This window comes from Melospiza georgiana, chromosome 2 (genome assembly GCF_028018845.1).
Source record: "Melospiza georgiana isolate bMelGeo1 chromosome 2, bMelGeo1.pri, whole genome shotgun sequence".
NCBI classification, from domain to species: Eukaryota; Metazoa; Chordata; class Aves; order Passeriformes; family Passerellidae; genus Melospiza; species Melospiza georgiana.
This window is the reverse complement of record NC_080431.1, coordinates 103,520,434-103,538,033: the sequence shown is the minus strand read 5'-3', so window position 1 is coordinate 103,538,033 and position 17,600 is coordinate 103,520,434. Positions and strand designations below refer to the sequence as shown.

Sequence of the window (17,600 nt, the reverse complement as noted above, 5' to 3'; positions counted from 1 at the left end):
CAGTATTTGTATATCCTTGTCTTTAAATTTTATGTTAAATAGCATATTCTTCATACAAGGCAACCCAGTATTTTGTTAATACTCTTATTACTCTTCAGCAATCTGAGAAACCCTTTAGAAGAGATGAAAGGAGGGGAATGGTTTTCCATTTTCTGTGATAAGTTAGTTATATCTATGATCTGAAATAGCACACACATACTGGAGTCACCTGTTCCCATACTCTGGTTTTACAACATTGTCCTCTCACTACAAGTGTCCTCTTTTCCCTCTGCTGCTGCATGCCCTTCCCCTCTTCCTACTGCCCAAGAGATTGGTTGCCTTCTTACTTGATACCACATCTGTGTCTGCCTCTTGGCATAAGAAAAAGCAATATAAGAAATGGCCTAGTGTACAGAAATTTTAACCCATATTATTTACTCATATTTAATATGTATAATCTTTCAGCCTCTGTGAGGTCAAGGGACTTTGTTTTTCCAGAGATGGTGTCTTTATCACTTGGTGGACATTTTTGGTCTATGAATTTGAATTTTTAAAAATCTGTGTACTATCCTAGCACAAAGAATAGCTTTGGGCAGAGTTATCCTATTGGTAACATTTTGGTATAAGTTTTAAAAGAAAGGTGTTTTTCCCACCCCAAAAAATTAAAATAAGAATTTTTTAAGTTGCTTTTGAGTTAACATTAGATGAAAACATTTGTCACTAACTAGTTAACCTTGTCAGTCTATTGCAATGCAGTATTGAAGAACAAAACATTAGAAAAACAAAAGAAAAATAATGATTGGGAATGGTTGGAGGTAAAATATGTAAAGTTGCCACTTAAAAATCTATGCCACTTGCTAGGCTAGGCTTGTTTGTTTTAGGATTTTTTTATTTGTTGAATGAAACAGTGTCTGAGCAACTTTTCTCTACAGGTTATTGACATGCCAGAACACAATCCTGGAGATATGGGAGGAACAATGAGACTGGGGAAGAGGAGGACTGTTTTTAAAACTGAAAATTCTGTTTTAAGTAAGTTATTTTTCTGCTCTTATGACTTTGCCTTTTGGATAGGAGCTTTGTAACATGGAAAACCAAAAATGCTATAGTCTTAAGCAAACAGTTAGGTGGCAGCTTCCTTGAGCTCATTCACTCTGATCCTGTTATTTACATTTACTGAGAATTGGAGTGAAAAAAGGAAATGAGAGGCATCTGTAGCTCCCAGTGAAACTATCACTGAGGGTCCAATGCTTTTTTAAAAGCAATGAGTAAAATGTTGAGAAAACTGAAATTCTTCTGATGGCAGTTTAATTCATTATGTTCTTGAGAAGGTCAGAGTGCTTTCTTCCTATTTTCTTGCTTGATCCTGGAAGGAATCTTGTTTTGGGAAAGCAAAATACATGTTGCAGAAAAGGAAAATTATTTGCTGTAACAGGATGCTTCAGATAACAAAATAAAAGAAACCAGAATATAGAAAAAATATTTAATTAGATCTACATGTATTTTAAAATTGAAGTAATGCTTGTCTCCTATTAATCAGCCCATTATACAATAGTAATATAGATGATGCTGCAAAAGTGTGAAAAATAGTTTCTTGTCCATTAACTAAATATATGTTTATTTCTTATATTGCCCTGCCCTGATATTGATCTGAGGTATTCTCTATTTAACTATGTTAAACTTAAGGAATGTATCCTTCTGCATACTTAAAAATTACATCTACTTCAGCAGGAGACCAGAGTGTAATACCATATGCACATTTAATGAAAAATCTGCAATTCTAGAGATGCCCATACTAGTGATCTAACTAGCCTGGGTGATACTTTGCCTGTGTGTGATATAGATATGCATATCACAATGTTCTAGTCATTGTGTGACCTAAACACTTGGAAAAGTTAATAAAAATTAACATGTGTTGTAACCTTTGACCAATATTAAGAATTGTTTAAATCTGTTTAGATCTTTGGAAAGAATAAGAAAAAGCTATGGTAGTTTAATCAGGAAATCTGATTTATTTTCCTTATGCTTTACAACTTGGATGAAAAGAATAGTTTTAAAAAGGTGGTCCCTTAAAATTAAGACATACACCATACTTTGTAAAATGGCAGTATTGTTATTCTACAATTTCGGAAGATGTTCTTGGCAGTTTAGTTCATGTACCAACCCCCTGGCAAGACAGTAATTCTCATGACCTTAGTGTAAATTGAGAGCAAAGTTTGAGCCATGATTATAAGTAAGAGATACGATTGAAATCTGGTTTACTGCTCAAACTTGCTCCTTGTTGCTGTGAAAGGCAGAGTGTTCGAGATGACGCACAGAAGACTGCCAGAGTCATTTGGGTAATGAGATCAGGAAAACAGAGAAAAGCAATATTCTCTGTTCTTTGGAGGTACTCTGCCAGGTGCCATGCATAATCTATTAAAATGGAACAGATGCTACTAAAAGGCTTCCTTCCCTGCATCTTTTGTGTACAACTGTTGTAAAACCCTGAAGGGATTTTACATTGCTGGCTCACTCAGACTTTTTTTTTTTTAAGCTTTATAATTTAAATTAGTTAAAGTGTGTTTAGAGTCTAGTTTGCCTAAGCTATTTCTAGTCAAGGAATGTTGAATCTGAATCCTGAATAAACTCAGGTAACAGTGAATTAAGAGAAACTAGTCATCACTCAGGATGAGTGATGAGTGTTCTTCCACTCAGGAAGAACAGAAAAATGCAGTGAGATGAATAATGTCTTGTTGTGTTTAACAAGTGTTAAATGTGACTTCTTTAAGGTTTAAATTACAAGGAATAATTGTAGCAACTATTAAAGCAACACATGAGCTTTTAATTTCTCTTTTGTTGTTTATTCAGGGAAGCTTTATGGTGATGAAATGTTTGTAGAGGAGAGACACAGGCATCGCTATGAGGTAAGCGCTGTCCTTTGCATGGATCCACTCCTCTGTATGCAAACATCTGGGATAGGGTGCCTGAATACTTTCAGAATACTGACATTCAAGGAGACACACATGAGGTGGACTCCTGGAGTTACCTCTAAGGTAGTTCAGAAGGGATCTGACCCCATCAGTGTCTCTAAAGGGCCTTGAACTATCAGATTTGTTCATGCTGTAACTGATTCAGACAATATTAACCTTCCTTGAAAGGGAGGAGAATATGATGGTGGCAAACCTGCTCAAGTTTGGATATTAACTGAGTGGTTAAAACATCATCAAGGAAATGAGACAGCTCACTGCAGAGCTCCTCAGTTTGAAGGAAGAGCTGCATCACAGCTTTTGTCATAACCACTGAAATTCACTGTTCAAAGGGAGGTCAGTGGGCATCTGGTGGGTCATTTAAAAAGGGGGAATTCAGACTGCTTGGTTTCAGAAGAGCAGCAAGCAGAAGGTCCAGGGTCCTGGCTTTAATTTTTGAATATTGCGTAGTCACTTTTAAAATTACTGGTTCATCTCTTTATTTAATAAATATGACCACTTTTACAAATTTATGCCAGAGTTGTTAAAATAAGAAAGCAAAAGTTCCCAACCCTTACCCAATTCTCTTCATTCTTGTATGCATGTAAAAACCATTACAATTACTGTTTGTTAAATCCAAAAATAAACAGAACTACCATTATTGTTATTGCTTTCAATGTTATTGCTTTCAATGTTTCAGGTGAACCCAGAATTGACTCACTGCTTTGAAGAGAAAGGGTTGAAATTTGTTGGTCATGATACAGAAGGGAACAGGATGGAAATTATTGAACTGGAGAGTGAGTGTCTTACTTGTTTGTAATACTTATTGCATCTGTTAAAACTGTATGAACTATAAACTATAGGTTGTTGAATGACATGTAGGCACAATATTTATCTGTCTTAACAGCCAAGATAATTTTGGGTGCTAACTCCACTTGTGTATTACAATTGGTGAAAATTCAGAGTGGGTTAGGAAAAGTCTTACACTTTGCAAAGACTGTGCATGTATTTGATTATGTGGGACAAATGTGCTCCTTGTCCAAAAGGCCCTAAGTCTAGCTCAGGGGCATTTGGCTATGTAGAATCATTGAGTGATTTGGGAGATTATATTGTCCAACCTTCTCCTTCAGCACAGGGATACCTCCAATTATAGGTCAACTTCTCTAGAGTTGTATCAGTAAAGTTTTGAGTACCTCCAAGTATGCTGTTGCTGGGACTTCAAACCACTCATGACTGTTCTCTGAATACAGAAGTCTGGCCATTTTTTTAACATTCTTTGTGGTCTACCCATTGTCCACAGCTTCCAACTTAAAGGGTAGGAAACCATATGAAAAGCTTTGTTAAAGTCAGAATTAAGGAAAGCCAGTGCTCTCCCTGCATCCAAAGACAGATTCTTCTCAGGTTTGTTGTTCCAATCTTCCTGACCTTCACGTTCGGAACGTCAGGAATTTTCTGTGGTTCCTTGGATCCTTCTTTTTGTCTTGAAGAAGAGCATGGTGACTGCCTTTTCCTACTCATTAGAGACTCCTGGCTTTTTATAGATTTTTACCTATATGCCAGTTTCACAGTGACATTGCCCTGCTCCCTAAGCACCCTCGAATGTTCTTGGTAAGGTCTCCATATGTGTTTCATTTTTCCCAATTTGTGTTTCATTTATGGAATATGAATACATCCAGTATAGGCAAAGGATATGACATTACTGGAGTGTATTACCTACAGAGTCTGTGAAATCTCCATCCAGACCTTCAAAACTTGACTAGACAAAGCTGTCAGCAGCCTGATTTAACTTTGAGTTTGTCCCTGCTTTGAGCATATTGTTCTGAATAGACATGTATAAATAGATACTGGAAACCAAAATACCATGAAAATAACATGATAAATGTAAACTTTGTGACTTTCCAATTGTGTCCCTCTCCTCCCACCCTTACATGTTGGTACAGGTTTATTATTCAGTTTTTATGAATCAGAGGATGATTTTTCTTTGGTTTGCCCTACTAATCTTCTGCCTCTGTTGTCAGTTGCCTTTTGTGGAAAGAAGTTTTCTGCTCCCTCACCCTTAAATTCACATGTGCTGCTCTGGCTTCTGGACACTAGTCTGAAATCTTTAATAAGTTTTTTTCCTTAAAGTTTTTCTACTATCTTCTTCCTACATTGTGTAATTTTCTTTGATGTCTATCTTGTAGATCACCCATATTTTGTGGGAGTTCAGTTCCACCCAGAATTTTCCTCAAGACCTATGAAACCTTCACCTCCATACCTTGGACTGTTGCTGGCAGCAACTGGGACACTGAATGCATACCTGCAGCGTGGATGTAAATTGTCTCCCAGGTAATTTTTGTTTTTTGCTTGCCTGCATTTGACAGTCACATTTTAAGAGGGACTATCCCATCCTTCAATTCAGAAGCCCAGAAGAGGAAAAGGAGTTCTTCATGTATTGATTTACTTGTGACTGTGTGCCTGTCATATACCTGGGTGTAAAATAACCTGTAAGCAGGAAGCACAGTTCCTCACTTCTTCCTTTTCAGAGGCTATTAGGGCTAAAGTCAGAACTCCACATTACAATCAGAAAAAAGTAAAAAACATTAATAAAATCAAATGAAGATAGCAGCCTCCTGTGCTAACTTCCATTGACAGTAGCTTCATAGGGAAAGAGATTTGCTAGAGGATCAAGCAATGAAGTGAAATTCATACCTAGCTGTACTTGAATGATGGTAACAACAACAAAGAAAGCACTGATTTTATTTTGCAGTAGCTAAATAATAAATACTATCTTTCAGAGACAGGCCTGAAATAAAACAGTTGGGATACCTTTAGACTTACAGAAGGATTTGGATCTAGGTCAGAACTGGATGGTTCAGCCAAAACTCTGTCCTTGGTCTCTTGGACACAGAGGCTTTGGTTTATTGAATGTACCAATATTTTTTTATGCAGGGTTAACTAATTCTTGTTTATTTCAATGATATTAAGAACAGTTAAAATTTCATTATAGTAGCAATAATAAAGAAATCAGAGGGAAGCCTTGGGCACAGTAACAAAAAATTTTAAAAAATCATAAAATGACTGAATAATAACATTGAACAGATCCAACTCTGGCATTTTGGCTTTTCCTCTAAACAAGACACCAAACTTATTAATTCTGTGGGTTGGGCTTTTTTTTTTTTTTCCCAAATCTTGTGTTCTATTAAAATAAGATGTGTTTGTTAGGAGAGAAATAGCAATTTTATTCAAGTTTGAGTAGTAATGGGAAAACAGCCAAGCCAGACCAGACCAATCTCTTTTGGTTCCCTACTCCTTTATGGGTATCAGTTTTTATTCTCTCTGCCTGGTTGTGCAGTGATGTACATACAAAGAAAATGAATTTCTGATCTGCAAACCAGAGCTTGTTTGAAACAATCCTGTTACCTTAGCCTGTTACTGTTAGAAGCAGTTATAATGTTAGCTACCTTTTAAAAGGTGTGCTGGTGAAATACACAGATCAAATTTTTGTGGTGCTTGTCAAGGCAGAGCATTCCATCACTGTGATCTTCAGCATTACCCTCTTGGTGGGCATTCTGACTCACACTTCACAGGCCCCAATATCCTTTCTTACACTGCTTTGTCCCATGAGTAACCATATTTATTTCTCTGAGATAAAGAAAAATTACTTTTTTTTAATAAGTGATCTGCATGTATCCTGCTAATTTACATCCCTTAGTGTTATAACAACTATGCCATCTAACCCTGACCTAAAGTTTCCCCCATTACTGAATTTGCCCCACTTAGACTTACTTGAATTAATCATTCAAAATGTATACCCAACTCTTTTTCTTCATGTTCATAGAATAAGCTCCTACCAAATCTTAAACATTTAGCAAAGAAAAAAATCCATACTCCAAAACTTAATTTATAAAATTGCAGACTTTTGCTATTTATCTAGTTACACAGCAGTCAAGCATACCCCTGTGTCTTAAGATCACTGGAATAGGAAGGCATTTTGAGGCTAAAAGAGGAAGATTTTGTATGGAAGAATGTTCAGGAGGGAATTGCAGTTAGTTACAGCACACACACTCATATTAACATACCCATCTGCTGAGTGGAAAGATTTCCAATGTAAACCTTTAAACCCCAGAATGCTGGTGATGTCATTGAGTTGTAAAGCTAAGGCATGTCCTAGCAAGGCTGAAATAAATCTGAGGAGAGGATTTTCTGTACACCTCATCCAGCACCACCCACCTGTGTTTTAGTTGTGCTGTGGACTAGAGCAAAGTAAGCTGGCAGAGACTTTGTGGAGACCAGCAAGCTGAGCAGATTACCAAAGCAAGGCTACCATAAACACTAAAGAGAGAGTGAATGATGAAGTCCTGAGACAAAAGGAACTGGGTATTTCAGCATGAGAGTCTTAACAGGAAACTATTACTCCAGAACATTTAATAGCCCCATAATTAGGGTGTGATTATAGAATATTTGATGCCTGGATAGAATTCCTAGCTTGTAAGCAAAGCTAATAATAATTTCAAGGATGCATTACTACTTCTGGGAGAGTGCCCTAAATAAATGAAAGTGAATAAAGTGTCTCTTAAATTTTTTAAGGCCTAGTCTGGTACAGACATAGGCCCACATAGGCATGAGCATACCAAGTTTGAGACTGGAATGCATCCTCTGGGGAAAATTTAGTTCCTAGAAATGTCAGTGTATACACCAAGAGACAGCCAAGAACTGACCAAAGAGTAGCTCAGTGATTAATTGTTACTTATTTACCTGAAGTACTAGTTGGGCTCCCAAGTTGCCTTTGTGGTTTCAGCCCTTTGTGCTTTATGGCTTGAGTGCCCAACCATCAAAGCCCTGCACTTCATTTCCTTGTGAATGGCTTTAGATCATGACCTTTTCCAAACCTTTCCATGGAAATACTGAAGTCACCATTTCATATAGAAGTGAGGAATGTGGTGAAGGCTGCCAGTTTACATTTTCATTTTCAAGGCAGAGAAAACCAAAACTACATGAGACTCAAAAGTGTACAACACCCACAGATATGCTGCTTTAAAAGATAAAACAAAGGGTTTTAATAGGAAACTAGTTGATGAAGAGGGGAACTTCACATATAATGTTGTTGGCTTTTACTGAGACTTACGTAGTTTTATTTCAAAAAATTAATAAAAACTGACTTGTCTTTGGGAATGGTATAATATGGGTTGCAAAATCACTGGTGTACAATAAAGCCATGTTACTTGTTTTGTTTTGATGTGTTTTTCCCCCTTATCCAGTTTAGCATCAGCAGGCTTTATTTCTTCTTTGTCTGCAGCCAGCACCTTTATTAATGGCCTGCAAGAGTAAGCCTGAGTGCATTAATTATATTTGCAAATAATGTCATTTGAATAAGAGATGAAAGCGCTATTCAGAACAAAGAAGTAACAAAAAATATGTAGGGAATTTAGTAATCTCTGTTGAGTATAATGATATCTTTGGAGGAAGAAGATAAGAAGCTAAAGATAAATAAACACAAATATCCAGTACAAGGGAGAAAATGTAGGAAATGAGAGGTGTTCCTAGGTGAGTAAGTGTAGGCAACACTGACTACTGCCAAAACAAAGCTTTCCAAAGCATTAGTGAATATGCTAATGTGAAGTACCAATCCAATGCCATCTAGTCACAGAGTACTCTTGAGTTCTAGGAAAAACATTAATGAAAGATGACCTATGAGCTGTGTTCAGAGACAAAGAACAAAAGTGACCAGACAACAGAAGGAATGGTGCATTAAATGAACCACCAAAAACCTCAGAAAATTTGCCCATATGGTGCTTACTGCATTAGCATGGTCCAGCTCTCTCTCAGACCAGCTGTGGAGGAAAGCACCTATGAACAGGACAGAAACCAGCCTGTGTGACCTGTTCTGGTGCCTGATGTCCCCTGTACATTGTCCCCAGTCAAGAACACATTTGGCACACCATCATGCTTCTGCCATTGGCTGAATCCAGACATGTGATTTGATGGAAATGGGATTTGAAGATTGTCAGGAGAGCAGCAAGAGAGGGGCTGCTCCACAAAAGATGGCACTCCAGGAGCCGGGGGTGAGAGCTGTCCTGGTGGGGATGGTGTCCTGAGTCAGTACCACAGTTGCCAGAGAAGACAAGTACTCTGGCTCCAGTGACCTTCCAGTGATGCAGGTCACAAGTGGGGATGGTTGGAACAGCAAAGATCCTGTTACCCTCAGAGCTCTTACAGAAAAATACAGAAAAGTTTTAAAGGAAATCCTTTCTTAACCATACTGGCACTTAGTAATGGCTAGTTATGTCAGTTCACTTTGTCATTTAAATGTTAGATGTTTAAATGTCATTTAAATGTTAGTGAAAACCCTTCTGAACTAGTGACCTCAAGTCTTTTTCTGCAGTTGTTCAATGAAAATGCACTTTAAGGAACCAAATAGCTCATTATAGCTGTTCTGTGGGTCAGTTCTGCATTACACACTGCCAGAGCCTATTTCTCTCCAGTGATTGTAGGGAGCTGCTGTTGCCTGTCCCAGATGAAGATTTTATCCTAGGTCCAGTTATGTGAGGGCAGGGGGCTCACAGGTCAGGACTGAGGAGTTTTGGGTTTGTACTGAGGGATTCCCAAATGAAATGATGTTTTATGGAGGCATAGGGTTGTATCATGATGACCATCATTTTAAAGGATAATCATGATTTTAAATCACAGATAAATTTTTTATTACCATAAATGATATCTGTGATTTTTATGACCATATAATAATCATAAAGATATGTACCAAGAATATGGGTGACTGCAATTATAACCATTGCACTATCAAATATGCATTTATTCAAAATAATGTTTTAATGGCATAATAATTTTAATAATTCAGATTTTTGGGGGGGAAATTAACTATTATAATTTGCAGATTTCATTTTGCTGAGTCCTCAAAAGCTAAACACTTAAACAACTGCAGTCTGTACTAAATTTATCTGTACTTCATGTATCTTTAATTTGCACTGAGGAAGAAATGCACTTAGCTTGGCACCTTGCAGGGTATAGCATTACTGTAGTAATTATTTTAATTCCTTATGTTTCTGGAAAAGGAGTTTTTTATCAATTGTACATTAAAAATGGATGAAGGAAAAGCTTCCTTGAAACTGCTGCTTTGTTTCTAAAGAATATTGATGTGGATTTTCCAAGTGAAAACCAGAAAGTTTTACGGGAGTGAGGTGACCAAAATTCATCATCTGAAGTGACTGACTAGAGCCAGTGACACTACATTGAGTTTTGTTATGTATTTTTCCCTTGGCCACCACTTTATACTTGAGATCCCACAAAAACAAACAAACAGAAACAAACAAACAAACATAACCTGTTGGGGCTAAGTCTTAGATCTGGTGGCCTCAGATCTGCTCAATACCTCCTTATTGTTGTCCACTGTTGTAAGAATTGTTACAAATAAGATGAAGTGGGTGTCGAGCTCCTGCACAAAATAATTACTGATTAATTTGAAAACAGACTAATTTGCTGAAGCAAATGTAAGCATATTTTTTCAGTGGTTGGCTCAGTGTGCAAAAGAATTTCATTAAAGAAAGCTGGGCTTATTTGGTTTCTCACCACTACCACTTTCACAGCCAGCAGATTTAAATAAGGTTATGAATATTACCAGCTATGAGCATGAAGCATCCATTAGGGTTTTATGTTTAGTATCTGTGTACAACTCATTGTAATTTGGAACAAAGTATACATTTATTCCAAAGAGAAAAGATGGCTTGCTCCTGGTTAATGCCACCTAAATCTGAACTTTTCCTTCAGATTACACATAATACTAATATGTTTGAAATCAGAGTAAATCTCAGAAACCTGACACCAGTGCTGCTTTGAAGCTGTAACACACAGGTGCAGATATGCCAAGTTTCAGGAGTCCCTATTTGCTTTCAAGTCCACTGGCAGCCTAACTCTTGAAGTTCAGGTTTCCTTGAGGCCCAAGTTTTTATTTTTAAGATGATGCCACAGGTTCTGGGTATGCTTAGACAAATCATTCAAGCAGCTGAACCTGAGAGGCTGATAGCCTCTACCTGAGTCTGAAGCCCAAGGGCTGATCCTTACCTGGGTATTTCCCCTGCCTTTCTTGCCCTGTGACCTGCTTGTGAGACATCAAACTGACTTTCACCCCATAGATCAGCCCTAAAGTAGGGGAGGTGCTACTGCAGAAATCAAGAATGTGGTGATGTCAGGAATGTCCCTTCTCTGGGATTTGGTGTCAAATCCTGTGCTGAAATTGGGCAGTGTGGGAGCAGGAACAAAATTGTCATCATCTGAGTTAAGTATTTTAGCCTCTGCACTAGTGGCCAGGTGAGCCTCAGCTTTGGGAAACTGAAAACAGGGTTAAGAAGTTTGGGTGGTAAGTCAGTGAAACCAGAGAAGCATCCATTTCTGTGGGCAAATCCCTCTAAAACCTGTGTCACTGAGTGGGGGAGGACCTATGAGGAGAGTGCTGGGTGGGGATCAGCACCTGACTGCCTTCAAGAGATGAAGCTGGGCAGTTGCCCACTCACCCCGTTGGTTGGTGAGCACTTCTACTTAAGCATGACTCCCATACTGTGTTGTTTACAGAGCTCTGGCATGGTTTTGGGCTGGGATTGCCACTGGCTAGCAGAGATAATTAAAAAAATAGAAGTTCTCTGAAAACTTTGGGTCTTAAATCATGGCTGTCATAAGATTGTGCAGTTCTCTACAATCAGTTTTACTCTCTGCTCTGTGGACAGTATTTGCTATTTTGCTGTGATGTGAAAATGCAAAACTGTTTTAATAATACTGAATTTTTGTTCCATGTTTCCATGGGTACTTTCAGAAAAAAGTAAGTACAATGTTGGTAATGTTGTGTTTGTCTTGTGCATCTGGCATGCTTGATCATACTGTTAACAACACTTTCCTCACTTGAACTGTGTAATTGATCACCAGCTGATGAAATGATCCAATTGAACATTTCACACTAGCCTGATGTGACACACCCTTTATAAGAACACATCAGCAGTGTGTGTGTCACACAGACCAGGGCAGAATGCTGTAGACAAAGTCTGAATGTCAGGACAGCCAGAATATCTATGCTGTTTTACACAGATTTGGTACAGTGACTTGCTGTAACTGTGGGAAACTTTCCTAACAGAGGTAGAAATTAAATGAGGTGACTCTTGGTGCCATTCCTCCTGTCCCACTCTGTTTAAGTGTCTGTTTTTTTACCTATTCTTTCTTTAGTTTTCCTTTTCTCTCAAAGAAGAGAGGGTGAAATTCAGGCTATAAAGCAGTGCTCAGTAGCAAGCAGCAGAGTAGCTGAGTGCAGTTTGTTCACTGTTCCCCGATGCAGCCTCATCAGAGACTGTGGGGCTGCATGGCTCCCTTGCAGCAGTGTCCAGCAGGCAGTCACTGATTAGGCTCTGGCACTGATAAGGCAGTCACTGATAAGGCTCTGTCTGGCTGGGCTATGTGCTCCATGTCTCAGTAGGGGATCATGCCCAGAGATGGGGAACACAACATGAGTAGGGTCCTGTTGTCTGGAGGATGAAGGGGTGTGTAAAGGGGAGGTGTCACAGGACAGCTGTGCAGTCAGTGCCTGGCACAGAGTTGGCACCCAAGGCTGTCATGATCCCACACAAATGGGGTCTGAGATCCCCACTGTGCTGTGCTAACCATGGCCTGGGCTCAGGAGGGTCACAGGGCTGACCACCGTTATTGCTGCTCAAATGTACTTAATCTGTTCCCTGGGCTGCCTTTGCTGGCTTCTCATCTGGGGAAATTAAAAGATCTGGAAAACAGACTGTAGCATGAAGTATAGTAGGGAGGGGTTGAGGCTGGAGGCACTTTTGAAGTACACTTAAATTTAAGATAAGCTTGGAGACCCAATAGACACTAACTGAAAATGTGTTTTGTGGGCACTTCTTTCTCTCAGTCACTGTGGTGATTCCTGTTCTTCACTGTTTCCTTGTTCTTACCACTTATAAAACAATCACTTGCATGGCAATTTGGTCCCTGAAAACCAGTCTGCTTCTCTCAGGATACAACAAATGAGGATAAAACCTCTAGAAAAACTGTCAGGATATTGCTTGGTGCAATGAAAATTGTGTTCTTACTAAAAGAGCAAGAACTATAATTTAAGTGTAGAATTGTGAGCTAATAAAGTTGTCTTAACTTAATGATTTTCTTTACCATAAGGGAGAAATTCCTTTTATTTTAGCTCGGAATACCTGTTTTTATCTATCATGTTAACCATGATCTTAGACACACAGCACCAGCAAAATGCAGAATGAATGTACAGGAGGCAAGCAAAAAGAAATTGAATGTACTGTTTATCAGGTAGAGCATTATTTTGCATCAGGTCTTAAACTCCAGACTTCAGCCCATTCCTTTAGAAGAAGGTGTTCTAAAATACCATGTTTTTAGCATGAGCCTAAAGAAGTTTTCTGGAAATGGGTTGCATTTGAGGAAAGTGTTGATCATATGCATCATGGGTTGGAGGGCTTGAAATGAAATATTTGGTTTAGATCTTTCTGAATTCTTATTTGTTCCAACAGTGACAGCTACAGTGACCTAAGTGATGACAGCTCTCCAGAAAAAGAGTTTCCTTATTCTGACACAAGCTGAAATTATTGTATATGAGCACGGAAATGGATGATGCCATTGAGGTAAACTGAAATGTTTTGATACTGCTTTATGACACTGATTTATTTTAGACTTAAAACAGGAAATAAAGTTAACTTAATTCTCCCATTTGTGTAAAGTCCCATCTGAGAGCTTATGTCTTCTTTCTTGTCTGTAGCATTTAATTGTTTTCCTCATCTGCTGCTTAACTCTCAAATTGAGATGTTAAAGTCTGCTAATATTTTGGGTACATCTTTTATGTAGGATGCTGTACAAAACCAAGTTGTGTAAGTGTTTGAAGATATATTAAAAATGCATTTTTAATTATATTCCATTTTTTCGTGTCTTCAGTTTACAATTTAGAATCACTTCAATTACATTGTGTAGACATTAGTTTTTATTTTGCCTTAATATTCACCTGTAATTGCATTGATGCAATTAAGACATCCCAACATAAATACTTGTATTCAATCTGCAGAGTGATAGAGATACAAACAGGTTTTATAAAATTGTAGCTTTGTTTGCCATAGCTTTTGCCAGAGTGATGTTGGATTGGTTGTTTATTCACCTGTAAACGTGGTAGTCGTAGATTTCCTTTTGGTTTGGAGGTTGTATTTCCTGTGAGACACCTGATCTCTGCAGGATCTGGGCTTGAAACTTGGTCTTACTTTATTTTTCCTATGCAGATTCATCAGAGCTGGGGCTGGTATGAGCGCCCCATTCAGCTTTTCAGTATTTCTGAGCACTTTTGTGAGGAGGGCACAACTTTCCCCTCTGAACATGTCTCACATGGTGTTGACACTGAGCAGCTGTGCTGAGCAGACAATTGAGGCTACATGTGAACAGCATTTATGCCTGATGGTTCCTGATCCAAGTAGTGGCATGGGATACTAGAAACTGGAGTTCAGTCCTTAGATGCAGGGGTTTCTTCTATGATTTTCAATTGAATTCTTTTTTGCTCTCCTGTACTACATGTTAAAGATAATGATCCATCCCCAAATTATGAGAGCAAAGAACAGAATGTTAAGAGATTAAATGACCTGGCACACGTACATACAGTACTGATGCCTGCCCTAAAATAACCAAAAAATAAGTAGACAAGACATTTCTTTTCACTCTTGCCTGGATCCTTCCCACCTCCAAACATCACAATGGTTCTGTTTCTTGAGCCAACACAAGGTACAGGACAGTGCCTCTGGAAAAGCCCTTGCTTTCCTCAATGGAATTTATGGATGGTAGTTCTCTGTTTACTGTTGCAGGTGACTTGTTCAGTGCTTGGATGAATGCACTTTTGTGATGCTTTTAAGTGGTTATCAGTAGCCAAGCTGATTTTGTTTGAACTTGTCACTAGTGGATAACGATTTTTATTCAACAGGATTACTCTAGAAAAGATTAAATAACTAAATCCAGATTTCAAAAAATAAGAAAAGCATTGGCTTTTTTTTTTTTTAATCTCGTGGTTAATTCTACCCATTAATCAAAACTGAATACATGTGTAGATTATATTTAGCTTTGTGGTTTCACTTTAGATAAAATGCATCTACTCATAGAATTTACTTAGCACTACTTTGAAATGAGTCAACACATTTGGGTGAAAATTACATAAGCATGAAATAAACTGAGTTAAAGATTAAATATTTTTAATAATTGATATTTTAAAATTTATTCTTCCTTTCTCTCCCTCTTTTTATGTTACAGAAAACTTGGGAACAGGACAATATTGAATAGAAGAAAGTAGAAGAGTAAGCTGCTTGCAGTTCTCATACTGTTTCTTCCCCTGCTATGTTCAATAATTCTCATTACAGATGACAGTTTTACTGTTCTGCAGCAAAAACTGTTCTGTGTAAATGCTGCTTCAAAAGTTACCAAACAGTTGTGCACCTTAGCTGTTAATCATTGTTATCTTGTCCTATATTTCAGAGTAATCTCAGGTGAATATATATCAATTCACTAGTTCACACCTTTCTTGATTTGAAGAAAGATTTGACTGGTTTCAGTTTGCCTTGGAACAGGAAGAATAAATGCATTAGCTCTTGGGAATGAGGAGGGCCATGCACTAAAGCATTTAAGAGAAAATTGTCTTTCTCTTGAGCAGTAGAAAACCATTTCAGGTTTTTTTCCTATTAAGTTTGTATATATATATTTTTATTACTTGTTTTGCTGTTCAATATGTACAAATGAAAAATGGTTGCTGTACCTCAGCTCTATGTGATTATAGTAATTAATGTTGGATACAAGTTTTTTCACTTTGCTTTTATAAGCAATTTGATTTCACATAAATTCATTTTCTCTATTTCTCCTGGAAGTCTGATAATGCTGAACATAAGTCTGACCTACAAAATTACAGAAGTGATACTAGAAGGTGGTTTCATATTTGTATTTTGCAAGAGAGAAAGTAAATACATTAATATATTAAACTCCAGTTTTAACACTTTTATAGAAAGTTGTAGAAAAACCAGTCATAAACCTGGGGTGTTATCTGGGTTCCAGCTGTGCCACACTCAATCAGTTGTAGTAAATAAGTGTGAAGCAAATTAAGTAAGGTTCACCCTTGTTTTCCTGTATCCTGTGACCACTCCATCATCATGGCACTTATTCCCCAATAGAATGGAATGATGTGTTTTAATTTAGAAATCACAAGTTATTTCACTGCATACTGGCTCAGGCAGCCCTGCAAGGCCAGGGCTGGAGCCTGAACCACTGGTACAGAAGAGGAAGGTGAGAGGTGCTGCTCTGGGTGTAAGGATCCTATTAGATTGGGGCATCATCAAACCTGTCACAGAAGGTGAATCTGATCCATGTAACTGATGGGCTCCAGATGCTTGGGGCACACTTTCCTATAAAGAAAAATTCTGAATTTTGAGAGTTGTGTTTCATTTTGGTTTTGGGCAAAATGTCTGCTTTAATTCATCAAAAGTAAATATCTGCACAGAAATAAGTAGCACCATGTTCCTTATTACAGCTTTGTAAAACAGCAAGTTTGAGGGCTGTGCATTGCTCTAGAAAATCTCAGGTTACACATCAAATTTGTCTTTTCACTAAAAGAAGCTTTAATGGTAATGAAACATAAAATGTATTTTTATGGCTGCACTTTCCTAAAGTAGTTTGTGAATATGTGCCTTAGAAATGCTGACAGCATCATTGGTGTCACTGTAGGTCTTCCCCAATGAGACACTGGCCACTGCTTTGTGAAAAGTGAAGAATTTCCTAAGATTGACTGTAATTTGCAAATGTATTTTCAAAGCATTTTCAATAAATTGTCTTATTTGGAAGTGTTTGGGTACTGCTAAAGAATCATGGTGCCAATGTGATGTGAACTGTGGTGTTAAAGAAAGAATTCATCATTTAATGAAGCTGTGCTTGTTTGTAAGGAAGGGGAGCAGCATGCAAGTTTGGATGGGACTGAAGGGTAGGTATTGCACTTCACTGACTCTGTGGACAGAGGTGTTTCTTACTGAGTGTCTGCAGTCCAGTGCTGCATCTCAGCAGTGTGGGTTCCTGTTTCACTGTCAGCTTTACAGGTGAGCTCCTTTAGCACCTGCCTAACATATTTAATGTGTACCCCAAAGCTGAGATTGCTTCCCATTATGTAACTGCTTGGAGACAGAACCTGCATGTGCAATTGGGTAATGCCTGCAGAGTTTAGATCTAGTGAGGAGGATTTGCTTGACCAAACAGACAGTTCCTCATCAGGGAGCTCTTGTGGGAGGGTGGGCCAGATGCTACATTAGGTTGCTGTTTTTCTGAAGATAATAATATCAGACAGAGTGTGATTGTTGGTTCAAAGTAGTACCAAAAAAGGCTTACTGTGACCTGAGATTCATGGGTCTCTGGCATACTACTTCTGAAATCCTCTAGAGGCATCTAAGCCCTGGCTTTCCAGGAAGACACTGGAAGTTTTGAGCAATACCTTAAAAGTAGAGGTTGAGTTTTCTGCAAGAACCTGTGTAAGCAGGAATTGCAGCCCAAAACTAAAGGAAGTTTTCAGGAGAGAAAAGGCAGGTTGTCACTAATCATAAGGGCAGGATCTTGGTGCCCAAAATGATGTGGAGCATGATAAGGGAGAGTCAAATGTAGGTGCAACAAATGACT

At 38.2% G+C, this 17,600-nt stretch overlaps 1 protein-coding gene across 2 annotated transcripts in view; it reads left to right on the top strand.

Moving 5' to 3' along the window:
* CTPS2 (CTP synthase 2) overlaps positions 1 to 16,780 on the top strand; it is a 58,915-nt gene extending 42,135 nt beyond the window's left edge. For both annotated transcript variants that reach the window (XM_058018601.1, XM_058018603.1), the window contains exons 14-19: positions 912 to 1,008; positions 2,827 to 2,882; positions 3,625 to 3,721; positions 5,108 to 5,252; positions 13,442 to 13,552; positions 15,207 to 16,780. In XM_058018601.1, the coding sequence (XP_057874584.1) occupies positions 912 to 1,008; positions 2,827 to 2,882; positions 3,625 to 3,721; positions 5,108 to 5,252; positions 13,442 to 13,511 (465 nt within the window). In that variant the 3' untranslated portion in view covers positions 13,512 to 13,552; positions 15,207 to 16,780. The remainder of the gene's footprint in view (positions 1 to 911; positions 1,009 to 2,826; positions 2,883 to 3,624; positions 3,722 to 5,107; positions 5,253 to 13,441; positions 13,553 to 15,206) is intronic.
* Positions 16,781 to 17,600: the final 820 nt, after the last annotated feature.